Source organism: Acromyrmex echinatior, chromosome 2 (assembly GCF_024713525.1).
Source record: "Acromyrmex echinatior isolate Ae372 chromosome 2, ASM2471352v2, whole genome shotgun sequence".
NCBI lineage: Eukaryota > Metazoa > Arthropoda > Insecta > Hymenoptera > Formicidae > Acromyrmex > Acromyrmex echinatior.
The window spans coordinates 25,846,521-25,872,080 of NC_141853.1; the positions used below are offsets into that span (position 1 = coordinate 25,846,521).

The 25,560-nt window shown below is 37.1% G+C and overlaps 2 protein-coding genes and 3 long non-coding RNA genes across 7 annotated transcripts; 2 read left to right on the top strand and 3 right to left on the bottom strand.

The window, feature by feature from the left end:
• Positions 1-262: 262 nt before the first annotated feature.
• On the bottom strand, positions 263-5,997 carry LOC147910702 (uncharacterized). 2 transcript variants are annotated; one of them, XR_015544218.1, is made up of 2 exons: positions 4,750-5,997; positions 263-3,418 (listed from the first exon to the last, which is right to left on the bottom strand). It is a non-coding gene; the product is annotated as an uncharacterized LOC147910702 (long non-coding RNA). The 2 variants fall into 2 exon arrangements; XR_015544219.1 differs by having other exon boundaries at positions 3,590-5,997.
• A 248-nt stretch (positions 5,998-6,245) lies between these two features.
• LOC105147120 (uncharacterized) lies at positions 6,246-8,560 on the top strand. Its single transcript, XM_011057908.2, has 2 exons — positions 6,246-7,109; positions 8,042-8,560. The coding sequence occupies exon 1, from the start codon at positions 6,246-6,248 to the stop codon at positions 6,678-6,680; it is 435 nt and encodes a 144-aa protein (XP_011056210.1). The 3' UTR covers positions 6,681-7,109; positions 8,042-8,560.
• On the bottom strand, positions 8,140-13,335 carry Rab2 (RAS oncogene family member Rab2). The gene is made up of 4 exons (XM_087403300.1): positions 13,134-13,335; positions 11,416-11,555; positions 10,717-11,073; positions 8,140-9,962 (listed from the first exon to the last, which is right to left on the bottom strand). Exons 1-4 carry the CDS (start codon positions 13,177-13,179, stop codon positions 9,861-9,863), a joined length of 645 nt encoding a protein of 214 aa, XP_087259426.1. The 5' UTR covers positions 13,180-13,335; the 3' UTR covers positions 8,140-9,860.
• Positions 13,336-13,943: 608 nt separating this feature from the next.
• Positions 13,944-25,075, top strand: LOC105147117 (uncharacterized). Of its 2 annotated transcripts, XR_015544215.1 has the most exons (3): positions 13,993-14,365; positions 14,705-15,308; positions 25,014-25,075. It is a non-coding gene; the product is annotated as an uncharacterized LOC105147117 (long non-coding RNA). The 2 variants fall into 2 exon arrangements; XR_846268.2 differs by lacking the exon at positions 25,014-25,075 and having other exon boundaries at positions 13,944-14,365; positions 14,705-14,884.
• On the bottom strand, positions 16,959-21,143 carry LOC147910703 (uncharacterized). The gene is made up of 2 exons (XR_015544221.1): positions 17,125-21,143; positions 16,959-17,032 (listed from the first exon to the last, which is right to left on the bottom strand). It is a non-coding gene; the product is annotated as an uncharacterized LOC147910703 (long non-coding RNA).
• Positions 25,076-25,560: the final 485 nt, after the last annotated feature.

Genomic DNA, 25,560 nt, shown 5'->3' on the forward strand with positions numbered 1-25,560 from the left:
AATTTTCTCCTCAATTTTACAATTGATAAGATCTTTATAAGTGATACATATTATTAATTTTGGAAATACTAGATGGGGTGAAAAGTAACCTCCTTGACCGCCAGAATGCGCCACTACTGCAAAAAAGTTTATGGTGCCTTGTAGTCCGTTCATATTTAGGCAGACATGCCAAGTGGCAGTGCGATACTGCCCTTAGTTTTGTTTTGAGAGCTGATTGTTGTTGACGTGTTTGCGAAAACGATTTTCGTTCTCTCATAAAACATTATTTTTTGAGAGGCAAAACGGCGAAGGAAACAAAAGAAAAGTTGGATAAATATTATGTGGCTAATACTCCGTCAGATTACACCGTCAAATATTGGTTTCGAGAGTTTCGTGGTGGCCGCAACTCCACTACCGATGAAGTCCGCAGTGGCAGGCCCTCCGATGCGGTTACCGAGGAAAATGTCAAAAAAATACATGAAATGGTGTTGGCTGACCGGAAAGTGAAGGTGCGCGAGCTAGCAGATGCTACAAAGATTAGTACTGAGCGAACACGCCATATTTTGGGCGAGATTCTGCATAAGAAAAAAATTTTTTTCATTCCCAAGGAGGTTACTTTTCACCCCACCTAGTATATACCTTCCTCTATTATACATATATACATGAAATAAAACTACAAATTTTTAAATTTCAAATATCAGGATTTGTGCATATTACAAAATGCCTATCAGATGCAGTGTTAGAAATGTTTTTAAATTTTATTAATTTTATTAACTTTTAAGTTACACAATTTGAATTTAATTTCATGACATTACATTATAAATTTAATGTATTTATAACTAAAAAGTATATTATAACTAAAAAGTATATTTGTGTACATAAAATTTAATGTATTTTTCATAAAGTACACGTTCATTTCATTTAAGTTACTACTATAACTTAATTTTCAATTAAATCATTCATTACTTTTAATTTCATAACCACAAGTTTCATTTACATGTAAAAGAAGCTCGTGATTTCTAATAGTGTGCACTGCTCTCAAATGCACAAACTCTAATAAAGACGGATATTGCTGCACAACATTTGCTCAAGATCTAAACTTGAGATAAAAATGGATTGATGCTGCCGGAATTCCTGATTGGAAACCTTCAAAATCAGCTGTACTGTGTGAGGTTGGCACCGAAGCATGCATATAAATATTTTATAACGTAACCTTCGTAAATATCAACAAAAATAACATCAATATCATAATTTCTCATTCAATTTCTCAGTCAATATATTAAATTTAATATAATGCGAGTGTATGTAACGATTACGTAGTTGCATGAAAAATTCGAACATATTGATACATTAATGATAGTTAATGGGACGGATATTTTTCTCTAACGTGTATCTCTTATTTTTCATTTCCATTCATCAGAATTATTCCGTGTTGACAGCAAAAAAAATTATGAGAAAAGGTGCCATATCAAGTTTGCTTTGCAAATATGATGAATCTGTAAAATTAGAAAGAAGAAAAAAATTGAAACATGTTATACTACATGGGCTGAAAAGTGGGATTTTTAATGAAAACAAGTGTTTTTTGGGTAAAGTTATACTTATTCCTTAACATAGTTGCCTTCGAGGGCGATACACTTGGTATAGCGATTTTCTAACATTTCGATGTCCTTTCTGTAGTACGAAACGTCCAGGCCTCGGTTTCCACGATGACTTCCTCATTCGATGTGAATCTCTTTCCCTGGAGCCACCGCTTGAGGTTTGAGAACAGATAATAGTCGCTGGGGGCCAAGTTTGGAGAATACAGTGGGTGAGCAACCAATTCGAATCGTAATTGGTCCAATTTGACCATCGCTTTCAAGAACGTGTGTGACGGTGCGTTATCGTGATGGTACAGAACTTTTTTCTTCGTCATATGGGGCAGTTTTTTCTTTATTTCGTCGTTCAGTTTGTCCAATAACGCTGCATAATACTCTCCCGTAACTTGTTCTTCCCTTCTGCAGGTAATCGATGAAGATTATGCCATGCGCATCCCAAAAAAACGGAGGCCATAACCTTCCCGGCCGAGCGTTGGTCTTTTGGCCGCTTTGGTCGGCTTTCGTGGCTTTTCAGCCACTCTGCAGACTGCCTATTGGACTCAGGCGTATGGTAATGGACCCACGTCACAAAACGTCGAAAAAAGTCCGCTCGATTACACTGCAACAACGCCAAACCGGCCGTTGAATCATCAACGCGCTGCTGTTTTTGGTCGATGGTCAGCAAACGCGGCACCCATCGTACCGATAGCTTTTTCATCTCCAAAACATCGTGCAAAATGTATCCCGTCCGTTCTTTTGAGATGCCCACGGCCTCAGTTAACTCGCGCAACTTCACTTTACGATCACTCAAAACGATTCGATGCACTTGCTTTGCGATTTTCGTAGCCTCTTTTGGCCTTCCAGAGCGAGGTGCGTCTTCGGTGCTTGTACGACCCATTTTAAATTCACTAAACCACCGATAAACTGTTGTTCTCGAAGGAGCAGATGTGGGTTAACATTTCTGCAACCATTTCAATGATTGTTCAGAAGTTTTTCCCATCAAAAAACAATGTTTGATCAAGATGCGATATTCCTGTTTTTCCATTTTTTTACGAAGGCGAAAGTAACGCCACTTAAACGATTGTAGCTTGTAAACGAATGAACGAAATGTCATGAAACTTCATACATAAACTAATGACAGATGAACCTCTCGAAATGAATCATGTTCATTTTCTAGTGGCGCCACCTATTGAAAAATCCCGGGACTTTTCAGTCCATGTAGTACATAATGATAGTTGTTGCGTAAAAAAACTGTCAATTTTATGTGATTGAATTATCAGTATTTTTTTTTCTTGTTATAGATGTGACAATTTTTAATAAATGTTGTATAATATTATATATCTTAAAAATTTATGTTGAATAAATATTTTATATTTTTCTTGATTAATGACATATAGATTTTTTATATAACGTTTGTAATTAATCTTTTATGTTTCTTACGATTAAAAAATCAAACACGATTATTTTGCCACAATCAAACACAATTATTTTTATTTTTATTACCAAATCGCTTTAATATTAAAAACATATGCATACTTAAGATTTCAAACTTTTACTTTTGAAATCTTGAACAACTATAATCGTCAATAAATTCTATATAAATAGCATATCATAATCACAAGTAAATTAAAAATTTTATCTCTTAGAATAAGACATCTTATAAAATTTTGTATGCACGCTTCCAACCTCACACAGTACAACTGATTTTCAAGGTTTCCAATCAGGAATTCCAGCATCAATCCATTTTTATCTCAAGTTTGGATCTTGAGCAAATATTGTGCAGCAATATCCATCTTTATTAGAATTTGTGCATTTAGGAGCACTGCACCCGATAAGCATTTTGTAATATGCATAGATCCTGACATCTGAAATGTAAAAATTCATAGTTTTATATTATGTATATATGCACAATAGAGGAAGATATATATTTCCAAAATTAATAATATGTATCATCTATGAGGCTCTCTAGGATAAGAGCTTGCGACGCGAACAAATGTTGGTATTACTAAGTAGTACATGATAAAAAGAGACCTAACCTAAATGATGTGCGTGCGACGAAGATAACAATTAAGGTTGGCTAAACTGGATCACGAAAGATCACTAGGTTTGTTTGCGTCGCACATTCCAACATGCCCAACACGCTTCAATATATTCGCGTCACCGGAACCAATATGGCGATTAGATGTTCGCGTCGCGTTAGAGCACTTCATGGATCAATTAAGAGCACGCCCCATTTGTCTCACCTCAGAAGGTGATATTGGGGCATGTTACGTACGCATGCGTAATGGTTGTAAACGTAACGGTTGTAAACGAAAAAAGTATTTCAGATTCATTTTGTATAAAAACGCATTTAATAAATTTTTGGTATAAATATAAAAATACAATATAACAATATAATATAATATTAATAAAATAAAATAATAAAATAAAATAAAATAAAATAACGCAAACTATAAAAATCAAAGCCTTAAATGATTTAACTGGATCTTAAATGCTTGTATGATTCTTGTGTGAATTTATATACTACGTATGTAGTTCTTAGAAACGTGGGCCGAAATGATTTTTCGGTCTTGAAACGCTAACTCCACTAAACTATCGTAGTAATATCGAGTTAAATTGACTAGCAATTTAACAAATTTTTGATGTTTATTCGCATCTTCAAAACGATCTTAATAATGTTGAATGACATATTAAAATATTATTAAATATCTGTAAATATTTAATTCTTAAAATAAATAAATAAATAAAATAAAATAAATAAAATAAAAAGAATAATAAATAAATAAAATAATTAAAATTAGAAAAATTAAAAAAATAAAATAAAATAATATTAATACAATAAAATAAAATATAACATAATATAAAAATATAATATAACTTTTATATTTATTAAAAATACATTTATTTTGTATAAAAACACTTTTCAAATAATTGAAGTAACAAAATACCCGAAACAAAACAAGACACATGTCCGATCCGTTCAAGTAGTCTTACGGATTAGATTAGATGACAGGCTCACTTGTCCTAAATCCGTTCACTGAACATTGGAACATATGAATGCAACTGCTCCAACCGCCACCTTACTTGTGATCCAAGTGCTCTCTGGGTGAATTTGGAGTATGCGACGCGAACAAACCTATTGTGTAAGCGAGGGGGCAGAGAATTAGAAAGAGACGCTTGCAAATGCTGAACATACCATGTAATCCTTTCATGGTTCTGTGTCGTCGATTATATTGGGTCATCTAAAAAGTATCCGCGGTACTTTGTCACTCGATATATGACCATCAACACACATCTAGTGACAAAAAACCGCGGATACTTTTTAGATAACCCAATACATACCCACTTGAACTCCAAGGGCGGCTTTTCTGACAACCAGTTTGGCTTTTGGAGGGGTCACTCGATGATTCACACAGTTTGACGTTTGAGGGAGTGGGTGGATGACAACGTGCGTGACGAAGGGAGGGTATTGGCGGTGTCTTTGGGGGAATGTCCCGATTATGCACATTATCAATTAGACACTGCAATATTTACGGATATAGACCTGATTGGACACGAATCCGATCGGACACAGATTCGATTGGATACGGTCCCGATTGGACACAGACTCGATCGGACATACAGCGTTGCATTAGAACATGGATTTGATTTCATATTTCGGACTTGATTACACAGATCCGATTGCGCACAAATCCGATTGCACATCGATCCGATTGCGTACGGATCTGATTGCGTACGACCCGATTGCACACAGACTGTTCTCACACCTCACTGTCTTTATGGGTTAGACTCCAAGTGGGTCGAATATGTTATTTTTTTGTAACCATCCGGAACCAATAAGTATTAGTCTACATGATAGATTTTCTAATCTTAACAACAGTATAATTATAGAAGTTGTGCATTCCTTTGCAAGGGGGGAGAGAGGGAAGGTGAGAATCGCTTCGCGTGAATATAAACACTTATTTATATTTTTTTATCATCTACTAATATTTTTCCCGTTTTTCCGATCGCTGTTGCGTCTAATTAAATCTGTATGCAATCGAGTCGTGCGCAATTGGATCCGTGCGCAATCGAGTCTGTGTGCAATCGGGTCCATGTCCAATCGAGTCTGTGTTCGATCGCGTCAGTGTCCGATTGGGTCCTTGTCCAATCGGGTCCGTGTCCGATCGATAATATGCGCAATCGAGCCTCACTCGTCTCTGGATGTCGCCAATGTCTTTAACTCCCTCCCATGGCCCTCCTGTGATCCGTTCGGCCCTGGAGACCAAGGAGATTCCAGGGTATCTCAGGCGGATGCTGGATTACCTGTCCGACAGGTCGCTTTGTCGACCACGATGACTCGGTTTGTGGAACATTGGATACGATTCGGACTGTGTTATGATTGGGACTGCCGGTGGACTGCTCCACCATATGACACTCTTATCGTGATGATGGGCCCCTCGTTTGAGGAAACTCGAGTTCGCGCGGAACTGGGAGTGGTTGTTCGGACCATTGAGGAACTAAATGTCAGTCGGCAAAACGGAAGTGATCGTCTTTATGGCCAACGAGGTCTCGGTGGCGTCTCTTCGGGTGGGGAGGGGGGGGGGGGAGGCGGTGATCCCGATGGATCTACCTTGAAACCTGAGATTATTTCTCCATTCGAGATGGACTTTTCAGGATCACTTTCGCCTCCTCCTCCTCAAGGCGGGAAGGATGGCGACCACTATTGGCAGGATTACTGCCAATATCGGTGGACCGGGAGAGGGTAGGCATCATGTGTACGCCTCGATGGTCATGTCGGTGATCCTATACAGAGCGATATGGGCTCAAATCGTGGCTGGGGACCGGCATCTGCATCGTCTGGTAGAGCAGCTCCAGCGGTTGTCGCTCAGGATGATAGCCTACTGCACCATCTCCCATGAGGCTGCGGCCATCTTGGCGAGATCGGTGCCGTTCAAGTTCATGATGGATTGCCTGAGGAACATGTATTTGCGTAGGAGAGAGATCATCTGTAGAGATGGATTTATTATGCCGAGGGTTCAGAACCTTATTCGAGAGTGGAGTTCCGCCGCTCCATGGAAAGATGGAGAGATTATTTGGTTAGCTTCTCTTCGGAGGCTCCTGGTACGGCGGCCAGGGAAGCCCTGAATGACTGCATAGGCGACTGGGTGGCTCGTGCACACGGAGGCCTCACGTATCGCATGACTCAGGTCATCACGGATCATGGATGCTTTGAGGTCTACCTATACGAAATAGGATTTCCGATTCGAAGATGTGCGCCCATTGGTGAAGGGGAGGGGGGTGGGGAAACGGTCCACACTGTTCTGTCCTTCTTGAGAGGACTAGCGTGTGGTGCTGTTCGATGCCTTTGGGGCTGGATGCGTCTGATAGAACCTATGGCGTATTGTTAGAGCTGCTCTGGACTCTTCGCAGTCCTGGATGGCCCTCGCGGATTTCTGCGAAACCGTGATGAAGAAGAAAAAGGAACGTGAGGGAGAGGACGCGGGTGATGTTCACCTTTGCCTCTTTGCTCCGATGGCTGAACAGCGGAGACATGTGAATAGGGTGCATAGTTAGGTATGTCTAGTTTTTAGGTTAAGATACCTTGGTAGGCGATCCCGGAGTGCTCTCAATTAGTCTTGCGATGGTGCTGATATAGGGAGAGATTTTTAGCGAGGTAGACGATGGTGTCCGTTGTCCTTCTCCATGGGGGAGGGAGGGGGACGCAGACCAATCGAATTTCGCACACACAGGGGACCGGTTTCTGGGCGTCCTGCCGTCATCCGGTTAAGTTCTCCCTTTGAGAGCATCCCGGATGACGAGTTATGTGAAAATTTTCTTCTCACAAACAAAAAAAAGGAGGGTTAGGTTATTATATACTTCATAGTTAGGTTAGGATTAGGTTATATATCCATTTGCATCACGTGGTCAATCGAAACGTGGCTATTTGCAACTCGTGATCAATTGCAACGTGACCATTTGCAACGTGGTCATTTGCAACGTAGGCATTTGCAACTCATGATCAATCAAAATGTGACTATTTGCAACTCGTGGTCAATCACAACGTGTTCAATTAGGACGGTGGTCAAATGACTCGCGCGAGACACTGCCATACTCCTTTTCGCGAGCCGGCGAGTTGCGGCAGAATGAGATTATCGAATCCCAATTTATAATTTACATTATAAAGTCTATTTATTTTACAAAAATTTCATTTTAATCATTTAATTAAATTTTTTTAAATATGTGTGTATTACTTTCAAATTCCGGACATGAGACAATCTGTGAATAATTTATATAGTTCTACTACAATTAAGATGTTTAATATAAGTACATTTGCTTGCAAGTGACAAATTTATAGTCACGTAAAAAGATCATGCTAAAAAAGTGCTAGTCTGTATAAATACAATTGTCGAGCAGGACAATACTAAATTAAATATTGTATGGTTAAAAATAAATCATTTATATTTGACTTTAAGTTCAGTTATAACTTTTAATCTTATCTTTTATAGCGTAATTATGCTGATAGTTTTATCAATCATCTCACAGATTTCTGAAAAAAAAACGCAACTCAAATTACATGATGTATCGTAGGAGCAGAAACAATAAGTAATGTGCACATATATATTTTCCAACTAAAAAGATATACCCAATGCATACATACAAAATACATTATAAATTAGTTTTGAATGCGTAGAATAATAGCTAGATTATATTATAAATTAAATATACTGAATGTATATAATCTCGAAGCTGATATAATTATTTCATCATTACAGTATACAAGCGCAAAAGAGATATAATGCTGACATATTCTTTGGCATAACAATTAGCTATAAGTTCATAATTTAAGATATAAATAACATTTGATTATAATAATGCTCAGAGAAGCCAATTTGTACTAATTAGATGTATAATATAATTATAAATGCATGTCGTTATAATTTCATCGAGAAATATTAATGTATAATTTTGTTTTTCTTGTCAGTTTACAAATCTTTCAATAAATATAATAACGTGCACTATTAAAACTTATCCTTAATTCATCATGTATTTAAATATCTTATGTGTCTCATGTCTCTGTTCAGATTTTGAAATATTCATAATTAATCTTATGAAAAAAATAAAGATAGGAATTCATTAAAACGGAATTGTTTTCAGATTTTGAGAAAGTACAGATAATTATTACTGCCATACATATTTGTATTGATATCCTTATCAACAATGTAAATGTTTAATGTGTTACATGTTAAATACTAAGTAGATTTCGATATAATATAGATTTGCTACAATATAAATTGTAAAAATGTATTTTTTTAATTTGCTTATAGCAGTAATAATGTTTTCATCTTCCAAAAAAGCCATAAATAATGATATCAATAGCCAATATGTGCAATACGAGATCTTTTGGTAATTATTATAGAATATAAATCTGGTTAAATATAGGCCTTTTGATGGCATTGATTAATATATGTTTTATATAATTATTATCTTATACATCAATACATACATATTTATATAATTGTTTTAGGTAATTAGGTGTAAATAACGTCAAATCAGTTTAACTGATACATCAGCGTCCATGAGCCACTATCAATAGAATGGAATTTTGATCGTTAGTGCACATTACATTACAGTACATAATACATATTAAACAAATATAAAATGTTAAATCAAAGTACTTGTCCTCTCCCGCTTTATCAATAAATTAATACATTACTTAATACAATTATTTCACATGCTGCATAAAGTGGGAGACAAGTTTTTAGCTAAATTTTACGATATAATTAAAATTAAATTAGACTATATGCATACTTAAATAAATGTAAAAATTTTTACAATAAAAGTTAATGAAACCTCATAGGTATCGATTTAAAATAATATCTCATTATACATAGAAAGTAAAACTATTACATGATGTGCAAGAACAAAAATAGTTATATATATAATAATTAAATATAAATAATAATTGTGTATGTATAATATATTAAACTGGAAAATATCTGTTATTTTTGAATTAAATCTATCAAAAATACATTTAAAAAAATGATATAACTTCATTTATATATTTTAGAAGAATTTGTAAACAAAGATTTTATTAATGCCTTATGATTTTCGTGATGTATAACATTTTCGTCTTACAATAATCCTATTTATTATGTGTATAAGATTATTTTAACTAATAAATACATTAATTGTCACTTGTTACCTCATGACGCGACATGCGCAAAATTAAGTTGTACAAAGTATGTTCGGATTAAAATGAAGAACAGAAGTAGGGTCAATTCAGATCGGAGAAGGATGAAGCGGTGGACAGATAAGCCCCAGCCCCTAGCAACACCCACCACCCTGCGCACTGCCTTGTCCACCAGTTCCTGCTAAACCTCCAGGACTTGTTGGCGAATGTTGTGGTCCAATCTTAATGCCGTTTGCCTATATGCAATTTACAATGCAAATATATAATGTAAAAAAAAAAAAAAACAAAAAAATAAATATGTAACTATATGTTGTCACTGCTTATTTATCTGTTATTTCTTCTTTCACAGTGATATGAGATAAACAATAATAAATTCATTTGTAATTATATATATATACATATATACATATATATATATATATATATATATATATATATATATATATACATACAGGGTTGGCCATATTCGACGGAAAGATGTTTTTTTTTTCAATCATGGGAAACGTCGTTACTCGATCTAACATCTCTGTCAAAAGTTACAGTGTTGCCAGATCTTTCCGTCGAATATGGCCAATCCTGTGTGTGTGTGTGTGTGTGTGTGTGTGTGTGTGTGTGTGTGTGTGTGTGTGTGCGCGTGCGTGCGTGCGTGCGTGCGTGCGTGCGTGTATGTATGTATGTATGTATGTATGTATGTATGTATGTATGTATGTATGTATGTATGTATGTATGTATGTATGTATGTATGTATGTATGTATGTATGTATGTATGTATGTATGTATGTATGTATGTATGTATGTGTGTATATATATATATATATGTGTATGTATGTATGTGTGTGTGTGTATATATATATATATATACATATATATATATATATATATATATATATATATTATATATAAATGATAAAGTATGAAATCATGGAAAAATTTTGTTCATTACTCATATTTAAAGTACATGTAGATTAATTAAAAGAATTAGTATCATACCTCATTATTAATGTCAAAGACACCCTCCTGTATTTTTTCATAAATTTCTTTTGCTGTATTGATGAACGCTTCTTCTACATTGGCTGCAGTTTTGGCACTGGTCTCCATAAAAACAAGACCATGCTCCCGTGCAAAAGCCTCACCTTCTTCTCTCCTTACTTCTCTTCGACTATCTAGATCACTTTTGTTGCCGATTAACATGATAACCATATTAGAATTTGAATGTTGCCTTGCGTCCTCCAGCCATGTTGTAAGATGATTAAAAGTTTCTCTACGTGTAATGTCGTATACCAACAAAGCTCCAGCTGCTCCACGATAATATGACCTTGTTATAGAACGAAACGCCTCTTGACCTGCCTAAAAATGTAAATTAAGAAAATAATTAATAATAATAAATTTCTACTAATTATAGAAAATTAAAAAAGAAAGCATATAATTATCAGAATTTGTATCTCAGTAAAATAATAAAATAAAAAAAATATATAATTTTTTACAGAATGATTGAAAGTATCTTTTCAAATGAGTTTAATAGAATAAGAATTTAAAACTGTATAAATCTCTATATAAACAGTATTAATTTAAATATTATTATTAATACAAGTATTTATACTGATTGAGAGAATTATGATTCTATTAATAGTAAATATCGGTAATATGAAGTTTGAGTTCAACAATATAATATGAATTAAATAATATTACAGTGTCCCATATCTGCAGTTTAATTTGCTTGCTATCAATGGTAATCATACGAGCACCAAACTCGACTCCTATTGTCAAGTCGTGAACTGGCTGAAATCTTTTATCCGTGAATTGAAGAAGAAGACAAGACTTTCCAACTCCTATATAAAAATATCATTGTATTTATATATTATAATAATTATTAATTAGCAAGTTGTAATAAAATCTCATATGTATATTCAAATTAAATACAAAATTTCCCTATATATTGGCCTGTATTCAGAATACGCTTACAATGTTAGTGCGCTAACAAACTATACTTTACGTCACACATATTATAGAATTTCAGAGATAAAAGCTTTTATTGGTAAAAGTACGTTTTGAATATGGACCATTATTTTACTGCAACACTTATAAGTTTTTATATAATATATTTGCGATATATTGCATTATATAATATAATTTTTTAATTTCCTAGTATTTAACATAGTAACATTTATTTACAATAATTTATGAATTTAATTATGGAAATAAAATTGAATCAATACCTTTACAAGTGATAATAGACATTATACAAGATATATGCAAGATATTTAGCAGCAGAAATAATTCTATTATAAAACATGTAAGCCTGTACATGGAACGCGCTTTTATTCCTGAAATTCTATAATATGCATAACATATGGTATGTTAGTGCGCTAACATAATTGTAAGCGCGTTCTGAATATGGACTACAAAAAGTTACTATTAAAGATCGTTGGTAAATTTTCGTGACTATCAATAGGGTCTGGGAGGCCCAGGGATAATTGAAGAACAATACTGAAGATGTTACTGATAATTAATAAAAATTTAATTATTAACATAAATATTTCGATAAGGCATTATTAAATTCGTGATTTTTTATTATGTAAATGCTGTATAAATAAATATGCATATTTTTTAAATGTTATATCTTATATATTGCCAAAAAATTATAATTCTTTCTCTGCAGTTAACATCTCTATTGATAATCAAACTTGGATAATATTAAAATCACAGTTTTAAAAATCGAGTATTATTAAGTTTTAAACATGTCTAAAACTAATAAATCACGATAGTATTGTATTATTAGTTTCTTACATTTAGGCCCGGTTATTTCACCTTTTGGTAAATTTTACCTGTGAGGTAAATCTGGTAATTCGCGCACGTGATTGAATAATCTTACTACTTACCCAACAGATAAAATTTACCAAAAGGTGGAACAACCGCCCCTTAATCACTTAAATTTTAACAGGCTCACAAATTTCCATAAGCGTCGATCGTCTTTAATAGTATTTTGTCGGTGATACAGGTCATAATATATAACACGCTATATATAGATGTTAACGTGGAAATTGACAGGAAAGTTCGTCAAGTTGCACAAAATGGTACTCGATAGTGATGAAACAACATACAATAAATCAAGTAGCAATATGACGAGACGAGATCTACTTAAAATCCATCGCAACACATATATGCTGACACGCGACGAATATATTTAAAGGAAATAAACGTGTGTTAAGGGAATTTTTTTGTCGGTGGCTGCCTCTGTAAAACGAAGTTATTCTTGCATTTACGAATTAGCAATATCGTCGCGCATCATGGAAATGAAAACAAAGGGCCTGTCACGGACGACGTAGAAGATGCATGAGAAGGGGGAAGAGAACAAAGATCCCGTTTTTTTTTGCGGTGGTATCCCGCGTGCACGTCACGTTATTTACCTGTGTCTCCGATAATAATATACTTGAACAGATACGCGTACGACATTTCGGCGATACGCGAGATTAATGAGACGAGCAGACAATCTTCTACAGCACCGAGAGACACACCAGAAAACAGAACTTTCTTCCTATGACCGTTCTCTTATCTCTTCTGCTCCAACATGACGTCACCAGAGAGAAACCTGAGAGAGGACATGACGGTCCAAAATCACAAAATGCTGCCGCGCACTACTGCCCTCTTACAAGTGGATGTAAACTACATAGCAACGTCCACTTTTATTACGGTACATCGTCCACTTTTCAAGGCTGGAGATGATAAATCGATATTTGGTTCATATAATCGTGCTACATGTAATTATCACTTATAGCATTTTCGGCTATTATTTTCCTCGCATTCGACTGTAGTTGGTCAATTTCTTATGGCATAAAGCTTAAAACCTATTGTAGATCCGGACTTAAACCTTGTGTCCACGATGTTAGAGTCATGGCACACAAAAAACTTAAGACAATGGATACATTCGGTACTACGACAGTTCAGTGAGCGTTTGTATCTGTTTGGTCTATATTTTGAGTTCTAACGGAATATGCTAATCAGATGCAAGAGCTCACTGAGCGTTCAGTGAGCGATTATAATACTAAATGCACCCAATAAGCAGTATATAAGGAAATCAACATGTTGGATTGGCTACTATGTTATGATCTTACGGACTCTACTGTGATTGATTAATTCTTATTGCTTACGTTTTACCGCTTAAGTTTTCGTGTGCCATGACCCTTAGGCCGAGTTCATATCTTGATGGAAAAGCGGAAGCCAATCGCGGAACTCACAGTAGTAGTAGGTACATTTCGCTTATCTGCTTCTGCTTTCCGCGAGTTATTGATTGATTTCCGTTTTTCCGTCAAGATATGAACCCGGCTTTAGAAATCCGTCCTAATTTTCGATTCAAGTCCTAGAATAGAAATAGTTGTACTTTGATGACTGTAGATAGCGTTATTCGAGTATGTGATGTTAGCTACCGCAAATCGTAATTTATATAAATATTATATTGGGTCATCTAAAAAGTATCCGTGGTTTTTAGATGACCCAATATTATAAATCTCGAGGGATCGTTCGGTATGGACGTGCTTTATATATATATTTCTTTTTTTCAACGAATTTACTTAATAATTGCATTGATTCGAGACGCAGCCATTCTCCAAAAGAAAAAGTTGTAATTTATATCAACATTAAGGTATTAATTTACAAATGAAATTCTAATTTTTTAAATACATTGAAATACAAATAATATTTAAAGTAAATATAATAAGTTTGTTCCATTTGATATAACAAAAGTTTGAAATTATTTAGTTAAATAATTAGAATGAATTACGCATGAAACAGATCATATCTAGTATCAATGCTCCTTCAAGTCAGAGTAAATTTTAATTTATTTTAATTATTATTCGGGAAATATAATAGACAAAGCTACTAATATTTTTTAATTATTAAAAATTATTAATATAAGTGAAATTAAAATACGAATTGCTTTTAATTGAAAAGAATTAATGTACATAACCTAACTTATTCACAGTGTTAGTTGGAACATGAATAATTCAGCAAGACAAAATTGAAAAAGTTGCTGATTCTCGCAGCTTTTGTTATGTATGTGGAACAACAAGAAGAGCAAGAAATATAAGAATGAATATACAATGAAAATACAATGATTATACAAAGAAAATTCGAATTAAGAAGATCTGTTTATTTAGCACTCTATGAAGATGTAGAATCTTTTTGCAGATTCTTCAGAATGGATTTTCAATTATTCAACAATCTGTTGGATAAAATATCTCTATACCCATATTCAAAGACAAGATACAAAAGTACATTCCGCAATTCAAAGACTATCCTTGATTTTAAGATTCTTCTACTGGGGAATCTTTTCACCTCTTTTCAGTATGGAATTCGTAACAAGAATACTGGCTTGTACTTTATCACGTTTCATTCCTGAAACAGTTAGAGTCATCTATAGTGACAGACATCCCTGAACTCGCGCGTTGTTTACAGCTTAGCGTGCAAGTACTGTAGCCATTATATTAGATTAGGTTAGGTTAAAGTAATGATGTGGACTGCGAAGTCTGTGCATTAAACTGAACAACAGGAGATACGAGGAATTCCAAGAGGAAAATAGAAATGAGGTAAAGTACATTTAAGGTTAGAAAATGAATCGCATTGGAGTCAGGAAAAGGCCCCAAAAAGATATATATCCGAAAATTTAGAAAGTCTCAGTTAGACGAAAATATCTTTAAAGATTGCTTGGCAGAGAATAACAATAAAGTTTGGTGTAAAATTGTAATATTTCGCTTAAATGTTGTCGATATATTTTATCAAGGCATGCCGAATCAGCTTTTCATAGATAATGTAAATAGTGTTAATATAGAAATTGTTACCTCACAATAACAGATATATTTAATTTCTTTATATCTGTAATTCTATTTCTCTTTGAGGCGACTAAACGCTAGTTCCACGAACGGATTAGATACTGGCGCTTCAGACTGCGCGCATGCGCGAGTGCGGGCCATGTCTGGCAACACTGGTTATCTATAAAAATACTAAAAGATGAACATTTAAAGATAACTATTAAAATTATAATTTTTATTTCTTTGTATCGAATATATGCTATAGATATTTAAAATAATATTTACATACATAATAACTAATATTTTAGATCCGAATTCATCCTTCTTCAGATCTCAAGTCTGGTTTCTAATATTTGAATTCGAATTCCAATTTTGAATCCACAAACCTAAATTTCAGTGCTAGTGGCTAATCATCAAATTCAGTTTTTCAATGACTTCGTTTTTCGTGACTGAGCGGGAAGTGTAATGGCTTCTGTACACTGGACGCGGAAATGCTTGCTGCACGGCAAAATGTGATGCGGTAGCCAATAAGCTTACAACTCCAATGTGTTCATTGGTTATCGCGTTTCGTTTTGCCGCGCAGCAAGCGTTTCCGCGTCCAGTGTGCAGGAGCCATGAGAATAACATAAAAACGTGATGAGGTTACAAGTAATCAAATGTAATCCATTTTTTTAAGAAAGTGTGAGGTAAAGAATCAAAATTTTATAATATATTTATAATATTTATAATATAAAAAATATTTATATTAGGTTGGTGCGTATGAAATGTCAGATTTTTAAGTGAATATATAAAACTACATCTTTTTTCAAAAGCTGTTTATTTAATCAAAATATGCTTCATTTGTTTCGATACACTTTTCTCAACGAGATTTTAATGCATAGATGCCTGTCTTAAAGAAATTCTGATCTTTAGAATCAATAAACTCTGATATGGAATTTTTCAGTCTTTATTTTCTGTCTTCATTTTCATACTGTTTAGCCCATAAAAACTGTTCTAAATGTTTAAAAAAATGAAAGTCGGTTGACGAAAGATCCGGTGAATAAGTTGTGTGCTGCAAAATTTCATATTTTAATTCATTTAATTTCGCAATTGTTTTGTACGACGTATGCGGCCGAGCGTTGTCGTGGAGAAGTATTGGACCATGCCGATTAATAATTAATGGGCATATAATTTTCAATTTTTCATGTATTAGGTGTTGGAATTAATTCGTAGCGTTTTACAAGTGATGGGAAGTACTTTCATTAATGTATTTTTTAATGCTCATGTGAAATAAATAACATTCTTTCATTAAAAAACGCTACGAATTAATTCCAACACCTAATATTTCATCAATGTACTGGCAGTACTTTTCGGCTGTAATTGTCTCCCCAATTCGAAGGAATGAGTAATGAATTACTCCAGTCACATTCCACCAAACTGTTATTAAAATTTTCCGTGGATGAAGTGATGGCCTTGGAGTATGACAAGCCTCATTCCTATCAAGCCACCGAGCACACCTTTTCCTATTGTCATAAAGAACTCATTTTTCATCACAAGTAATAATCCGATCGAAAAATGGCTCTCGATGAAATCGGGTTAATAATGATGAGCATACGTTCAATCAATCCAGCTTATTTCGCTCCGTTAATTCGTGCAGTATCCATTTATCCATTTTTTTCACCTTACCAATTTCAGAAAGGTATCGCAATATCGTTGTATGGTCAACTTTCATTCTGGTAGTAAGTTCCCTTGTAGATACAGTTGGATTCGTTTCCACCAATGCTTTCAGAGCATCATTTTTCACAGGCGTTTTGGGTCTTCCATGCGGTTCATTTTGTAGGGAAAAATCACCAGACCGAAATTTTTTAAACCAACGCTGCACTTTTCGATCGTTAACAGTATTCTCCCCAAATGTCTGGTTTATATTGCGTGCAGCTTTTGCAGCATTATTACCAAGTTTATACTCATATAAAAAAATTACGAATATCGGTTGAATTCATATCCTTACGAAATTCAAAACAAATAACAAAATGAAACACTTTTGAGAAAATCTTCTTTGTTGAAATGTGACTCTGGTAATGGACAATACGACTATAAATGAGGTTATGCCAAAAACAAAAGCATAACGAAAACAGGGAGACAAACGTTCATATGTAAAGAAAATCCGACATTTCATATGCACCAACCTAATAATAATCCTGGTAAAAAAAATTTCGCTGAAATTCTATGTTTTGGAACATTTTAGCGAAATTATTGTTGAAATTATACTGAAAGGGAATTTTTCAATTACCATATTGAAAATTCGTTGAATTTGAATGAAAATTTCTCTGAAATTTTATTTAAATTTCTCTAAAATTTTGTTGGAATTTCTCTGACATATTCATTGAAATTTCTCTGAAATTTTGGTGAAAATAAAATTTTCAGCTAAAATTACTAAAAAATTAAACTGAAAATGCTGAAAATTTTGCAGAAAAGTGTTCCAAAACATGAAATAACTTCAGCGAAATTTTTCCACCAAAGAAGAAGAGGTTAAGTAATGATATTTTAAATGTACAAATAAGCTACTTAATTATAATTCTCTTTGTCAAAAATTCTTAGCTTATATATAATAGACCGTTGCAAGACATCTTCATCAAGCAAATCAGAGCGCTCGTTTTCAATACGTTCAGAGTACTAGTACAAGGATGGCTAATCACTGTGGACGTAAATTCTCTCATATAATATGTAGAAAAATAGTTGTATCTGTTAAGGTGCCTTTTCATACGCAGCATGCTGCGGCAACAAAAATGTCACGTAATGCTAATTTTTCATAATTGCTTCTGCTACATTTGCTGTACATGAAAAGGAATAACAGCAACAGCATGTTTTAAAGTTTAACCTCAAATATGTATCTTTTATTTGCTTAGCTCGAAAATTAATATGGAAAACTTAAAAAGCTAAAAAACTTATGATTATATGGCAACTGTTACTGCAATTACAATTTGGACAACTATTATTTCAGATAATTATTTAGAATTTAGAATATCCCCATCACTTTAAATCTTAATAAAAATGTATTGTATGTACTCATAAATGTACTAAACTTTCACATTTTTTTGCAAATATTGCAGACTTTCTCGGCTTCAAATTCTTTGCTGCTCATCGTTCGGTTAAATCAATAAGATGCAGCAAAATGTATTTTGCGTCGGAAGTGCGTCATCTCATGTAAAATTTTTAACCAATAACTACGAATTGCTGCTGCAGCGTGTTGCATATGAAAAGTCAGCTTTAGAGAAGAGAGTGGCGACCGTTACAGCCAGTTAATCAGCAATTAGAAAATTTAAAGGCAAAGAGTAAACGTTTGGTAAGGAAGCTTTTCGAGGAAAGTAGCACCTGTTTGAACAAAAATAATTGTAATATCTCCTTAGTTTCCGGAAGCCAGTTTTGTAAATATTCTGAGATATAGGATACTGGTTCTGACACTTTTACCTGAGCATAGCTGTGCAGTTTATACTCGTATTTAGTAAGTTACATGTTACCTAATGTATATGCTATGCAAGATATTGGAAAAAAAGTTAGTGGAGAATAGAGTCCAGAGAAATATTTTCAGATATGATATAGTCACGGATATCATCGGAATTAAGAATACTCACACATTAGATTTCATTACACAGCAGCTATGCGCTATGACGGTTGCATGTAATTTTCTGCGAGTAAGCAGCGTACAATCCACATTGTATTTTATCGCTGCAGCTACGCTTGGTAGTTACACGTCATTCAATTTTTTTAATCCCAATGATACCTTCTATGACTGTTATCATATCTGAAAATGTTTCTTTCTCTGGATTCTGTTCTCCACTAACATTTTTTTTTTCCATTATCTTGCATAGCATATATGTTAGGTAATATGTAATCCGCTAAATATGATCATAAATTACAAACTGTGCTCAGATGAAAGTGTCAGCATTCCGTATGTCAGAATATTTACAAAATTAGCTTCTGGTGAAACTAAAGAGATATTAGGTTTGTTCGCGTCGTATGCTCCAGCATGCTCCATGTGTTCCTGCTATAGCTCCTACTCACTACAACGAGCGCGTTAGAATGAGTAAATGCTATGGTAGGAGTATTTTAGAGATGTGACGCGAACAAACCTAATATACAAGGTGTCATGAATATACGGCCCCACTCGTTCCGAGCAGGTAGAGTGGACTAAATTGAGTAGAAAAATCCTCTACCATTTTATAATGCTCGCAATAATTAATGAGATATTAACGTTTAAAGATAGCCAAATACGCGCGTCCGCTCGACTTACTATTGTCAAAGGTACGGCCCACCGAGCGTACGGCGCGCGGGCCGCGAGTTTACTCAGTTTAGTCCACTCTACCTGCTCGGAACGAATGGGGCCGGATATTCATGATACCCTGTATATTATAATTATTTTTGTTAAAGCAGGTGCTATTTTCCTCAAAAAGTCTCTCTATCAAACGTTCACTCTCTGCCCTTAAATTTTCTAATTGCTGATTAACTATGGCTGTAACGGTCGCCACTCTCTCCTCTACACGTATTTTAGTAATCAAAATATTAATATTAATAATTAATATTAATATTAATATTAATATTAATATTAATAATTAATATTAATATTAATTTTAATTTCATTTGCACGTTGCAAATTTATAAATGCATGCAAAGCATTATTACAATGCATCTTATTATTACAATGGATCTCAAAATTACACGTAATGTAGTAATTATGCACAAAAATTTTTTATAGTATTAAAAATTTTTTATGCACAATTACATTTTGTACATAATAAAAGTATAGTATATACATAGTATATATATTTGTTTTTTTCCTTAGGATTACACATTATTTACATAACTCTTATACTGCAATAACTTAAACACTAACTTATTCTAACTTAACTTAACCTAATCTACAACTATTCCGCTCTCTCTCTTTCTCCCTCTTCCTCTCTCCCCCCCTCCTCTCTCTCTCCCTACTCGCACTCGCTCGCTCCGCTACCCTTTCTGCCTATTCCCTATGGATTTCCATTTCCGTTTACATTTTTTGCCTTTCCTTTCTCTCTCTCTTTCTCTCTCTCATCCACTCACTCATTCCCTCACATTTCCTCCCTCATTCCCCCCTCCCCTCACTCTCCTCCTCTTCTCCTCCACTATTCTCATTCCTCCCTCCCATGCCCAGGATCCTCTTAAATGCTTCCTGCCAACTATCTTTCTCCTCTTTCCAGCTCCTGCATTCCTCCCAGATATGCTCCCAAGTCTCCCTTTGTTCTCTGCATAACCGACACATCATCCTATTCTCCTCCTCTCAATACCTCCCTTCCATCATTTCCAAGCCTAAACCTTGCTATCCTCTGCCATCTACTTTCCCCCCATCCTTTCTCCAGATATTTCGGCATTCCCTCCTCTTTTATACATCCATACCATCTACTAAATCTCGATTTCCTTATCCGTTCCCATCTTTCTTCTCTGTGCCTGACCTTTTCCCTCTCTTCTAATTCCTCGTACTTTCTGTTTCCCTCCATTCCCTGTCTCTTCCACTCCTGTATCTCCCATCCTCTATCCTTAAAAAACTCTTCCCTCTCCCATTTCTTCCTCCTAGCATTTTTCCCTCTCTTATTTCTTTCCTATATGCCTACGCTATTTCGCTTCCCTTTCCCATATCCAATCTTTCTCCAAAACTCCATGCCCTCCTTTCCACTCTGCTTCTCATACATATATGTGCCCTTTACTATATATTTACTGCAACTATTAAATCCTGTATGACCTTTTATACACAATGCAAAAGATTTAGCTGGTGTATCACATACTAAAGCAAATAATAAAACTTTAATTATGTTTCCATTATGAATATAACCATTATTAATTAAATCTATTAAGTCGTTGACTAAAGGTTGCAGAAAAACATTAGTAGGTTTTTTATGTCCAAAGTATGCACCAATAAGGTATACCGTCATATTTACTGTATTTGAGCATAAAATGGGCCATAAGGATGTTTGTAATGATTTTGCAGATATTGGCAGACCATCAATATTTATTATTAACTTAAACCATTTATCGTTATCTTTTAATACCATCTGTTTAATAATACTGTGTAAACAAAAATGAAAGTATTCCCCTCTACATATTTTTAATACATTTGTTTGTCTTGGAGTTTGCAACGATGTTCGTGTGTCTACGGGTATGTTATATGATGTATATTGAGACCAAATTTTTAACATTGCATTACATGCATTGTGGGGATATTATGCTTTACAATCCATGTAATTATAACATTTTTTAATTTCTTTTCATCATCATTATTGTCATAAGTCTTATCTACTTCTTTCATAATAGATTTATGATTTTCAGTTATAATGTGATCAATTATAAAAGGATCATGTTATCGCTGTTCCTCTGAATGTTATGATCTAACTGACATTTATCATGGTCGCCTAAAATAGTGTCGGTGTGCATTGTGTTATTACAAATATTTTCTGCAGCACTTTCATTATGTACATTACAAATAACTTCTGCAGCATTTTCATTGTGTACATCTACATGAACAGTATTTTTAGAAAAAATTATTGACAGTATATGAATCTAGAATTGGTTTCGAACAGCCAGCAATATCTATTTCAGTATTATTAGCAATAATCTGTCTACTATGGCGCTTGGAAATAAATCTTTTGTGTACGTTATACGTATTTCTTATAAGTAATATAATTGCATAAATACCAAAAAATTTTTGTAAAAATATGAAATAAATATATTGTTAGATATATTAGATATATTAAACTGTGTATGTATCTAAGCTCAAGCCAGTCATCGTTACGTGTGTATGAGCAGAGGCCTGTCGGTGAAGACTAAGCAATACTGTGCATGCGTCAAAAGTTCTGTGATCTGAGCTCACTACACTATATATATAGTGGCTCCATTGCTGGAAAAATATTGCACAATAATATCTTTGCAATGTTTCAGCAACATTGCAATTGTAATATTGCAACGTTGCAGCAATGTTATTGCAAGCTTCTGTGCTGGGTGTATAATTTATAAGAGCGAGTGGAATTGGATAGTGAGAGTGTGTGAAAGAGAGAGAGGCTGTGCGTGCGTGCGTGCGTGCGTGCGTGCGTGCGTGCGTGCGTGCGTGCGTGCGTGCGTGCGTGCGTGCGTGCGTGCGTGCGTGCGTGCGTGCGTGCGTGCGTGCGTGCGTGCGTGCGTGCGTGCGTGCGTGCGTGCGTGCGTGCGTGCGTGCGTGCGTGCGTGCGTGCGTGCGTGCGTGCGTGCGTGCGTGCGTGCGTGCGTGCGTGCGTGCGTGCGTGCGTGCGTGCGTGCGTGCGTGCGTGCGTGCGTGCGTGCGTGCGTGCGTGCGTGCGTGCGTGCGTGCGTGCGTGCGTGCGTGCGTGCGTGCGTGCGTGCGTGCGTGCGTGCGTGCGTGCGTGCTGCGTGCGTGCGTGCGTGCGTGCGTGCGTGCGTGCGTGCGTGCGTGCGTGCGTGCGTGCGTGCGTGCGTGCGTGCGTGCGTGCGTGCGTGCGTGCGTGCGTGCGTGCGTGCGTGCGTGCGTGCGTGCGTGCGTGCGTGCGTGCGTGCGTGCGTGCGTGCGTGCGTGCGTGCGTGCGTGCGTGCGTGCGTGCGTGCGTGCGTGCGTGCGTGCGTGCGTGCGTGCGTGCGTGCGTGCGTGCGTGCGTGCGTGCGTGCGTGCGTGCGTGCGTGCGTGCGTGCGTGCGTGCGTGCGTGCGTGCGTGCGTGCGTGCGTGCGTGCGTGCGTGCGTGCGTGCGTGCGTGCGTGCGTGCGTGCGTGCGTGCGTGCGTGCGTGCGTGCGTGCGTGCGTGCGTGCGTGCGTGCGTGCGTGCGTGCGTGCGTGCGTGCGTGCGTGCGTGCGTGCGTGCGTGCGTGCGTGCGTGCGTGCGTGCGTGCGTGCGTGCGTGCGTGCGTGCGTGCGTGCGTGCGTGCGTGCGTGCGTGCGTGCGTGCGTGCGTGCGTGCGTGCGTGCGTGCGTGCGTGCGTGCGTGCGTGCGTGCGTGCGTGCGTGCGTGCGTGCGTGCGTGCGTGCGTGCGTGCGTGCGTGCGTGCGTGCGTGCGTGCGTGCGTGCGTGCGTGCGTGCGTGCGTGCGTGCGTGCGTGCGTGCGTGCGTGCGTGCGTGCGTGCGTGCGTGCGTGCGTGCGTGCGTGCGTGCGTGCGTGCGTGCGTGCGTGCGTGCGTGCGTGCGTGCGTGCGTGAGTGCGTGCGTGCGTGCGTGCGTGCGTGCGTGCGTGCGTGCGTGCGTGCGTGCGTGCGTGCGTGCGTGCGTGCGTGCGTGCGTGCGTGCGTGCGTGCGTGCGTGCGTGCGTGCGTGCGTGCGTGCGTGCGTGCGTGCGTGCGTGCGTGCGTGCGTGCGTGCGTGCGTGCGTGCGTGCGTGCGTGCGTGCGTGCGTGCGTGCGTGCGTGCGTGCGTGCGTGCGTGCGTGCGTGCGTGCGTGCGTGCGTGCGTGCGTGCGTGCGTGCGTGCGTGCGTGCGTGCGTGCGTGCGTGCGTGCGTGCGTGCGTGCGTGCGTGCGTGCGTGCGTGCGTGCGTGCGTGCGTGCGTGCGTGCGTGCGTGCGTGCGTGCGTGCGTGCGTGCGTGCGTGCGTGCGTGCGTGCGTGCGTGCGTGCGTGCGTGCGTGCGTGCGTGCGTGCGTGCGTGCGTGCGTGCGTGCGTGTACAATGAATGTATTTTTGCATGAGAAACGCGGGGGTGGATTGTAAATAATTATAACTTACTTAGTAGTTGTCTTCAAGATATCGGGTAGGTTCTAAGCGAGTGGCCAAGGAGATCCGTCGTCAGCGAAGAGCGTCTGAAGGGCAATCGCCGTGGCGTATGGCTAACTTCAGTTGCGATTTGATTACAAGTTCACACTCGGACGGGATCGCGAACTGGCGTGATTAGCGCGGGTTATAATGATTTTCACTGTCCGAGACAGTGAGTAACTAAGCGCGAACTCCACTGACGTGGACTGAATGGTTTAAAATTCTGTACTGACGTGAACCGGGTGCTTCGAAATTTGGTACTGACACTCTGTGCTTTCGCGGGACCTCTATTTATACCGAAAAAAGGGTGTTGAACTCTGTCTAGGATGCTAAGTTAGTTGCAATGTCACTCGGGATTTTTATAACGTTCTATCGTTGTGATCTAAAGTACATAGAGTAGTTTCGAGAAGAAGAGAAAGTGATTTATGATTTTCCTTAAAGAGCCAAGATTGCTCCGAGACGGATGACGAATTCTGTTATTCTCGCGGAAAATATGGCTAGATAAGCAGATGGTTACCATGCTACCATTGTCAGTTGCGAGTCTGGTTTCAGATAACGCTCCTGTTGGAAGTTATTCTATGCGTTTATGTTTTTTTTAAGTGCGACATGGCGCCTGTTTTTTAAGATAAAATTGTTAGTCAGTCTCGGATGATAAAGCCTAGATTTTTACTATTGCGTGACTTCGGTACATTTATAATGTCTTTGCAATCTTGTCTCTTTTCGGGCCTACATTAAGGTTATTATTTTTTCCAGATTGATTGACATTTACGAGTTTTCGCGGCGCCTGTCCGGTTCCTTTTTCAATTCTATCAGTCCGTTATCAGAAGGCGCCGCTCGGGTCTCATAGACGCCAACCATAGTCGCGGCGAAGAGAAAAAAAAATCGTGTCGTCTGTAGGACGTAACACCCCCAGCCTTAGACAAATGTTGGGGTGTGAAAACGCGACATTTGCAAACCAAAAAAAGGTATCGGTTCTTTTCTTTCGACAATTTGATGGGTTTGAACATATAGTCGGACTCACATTTAAGTGTTATTCTTTACATGTGTGTCCCTTGGTTTATTAGAAAAGCAGGAAAGAATAGGACGTTTCCAAAATTCGCCTCTTCAGTTCTTTCGTCCTTCCGTTTTACAGGTAAATGCCGATATCTTGGTATGCATCAACATTTTGGTATCCGTTCGTAAGTTTATAGCTCATGTCATCAAGAAGCAGGAAAGAAAGATAGGATTCTTTTGGAATTCTTTCGTGCTTCTTGTTATACCATAATGTGTATATACTTATAATAATGTAACTAAAGTACTT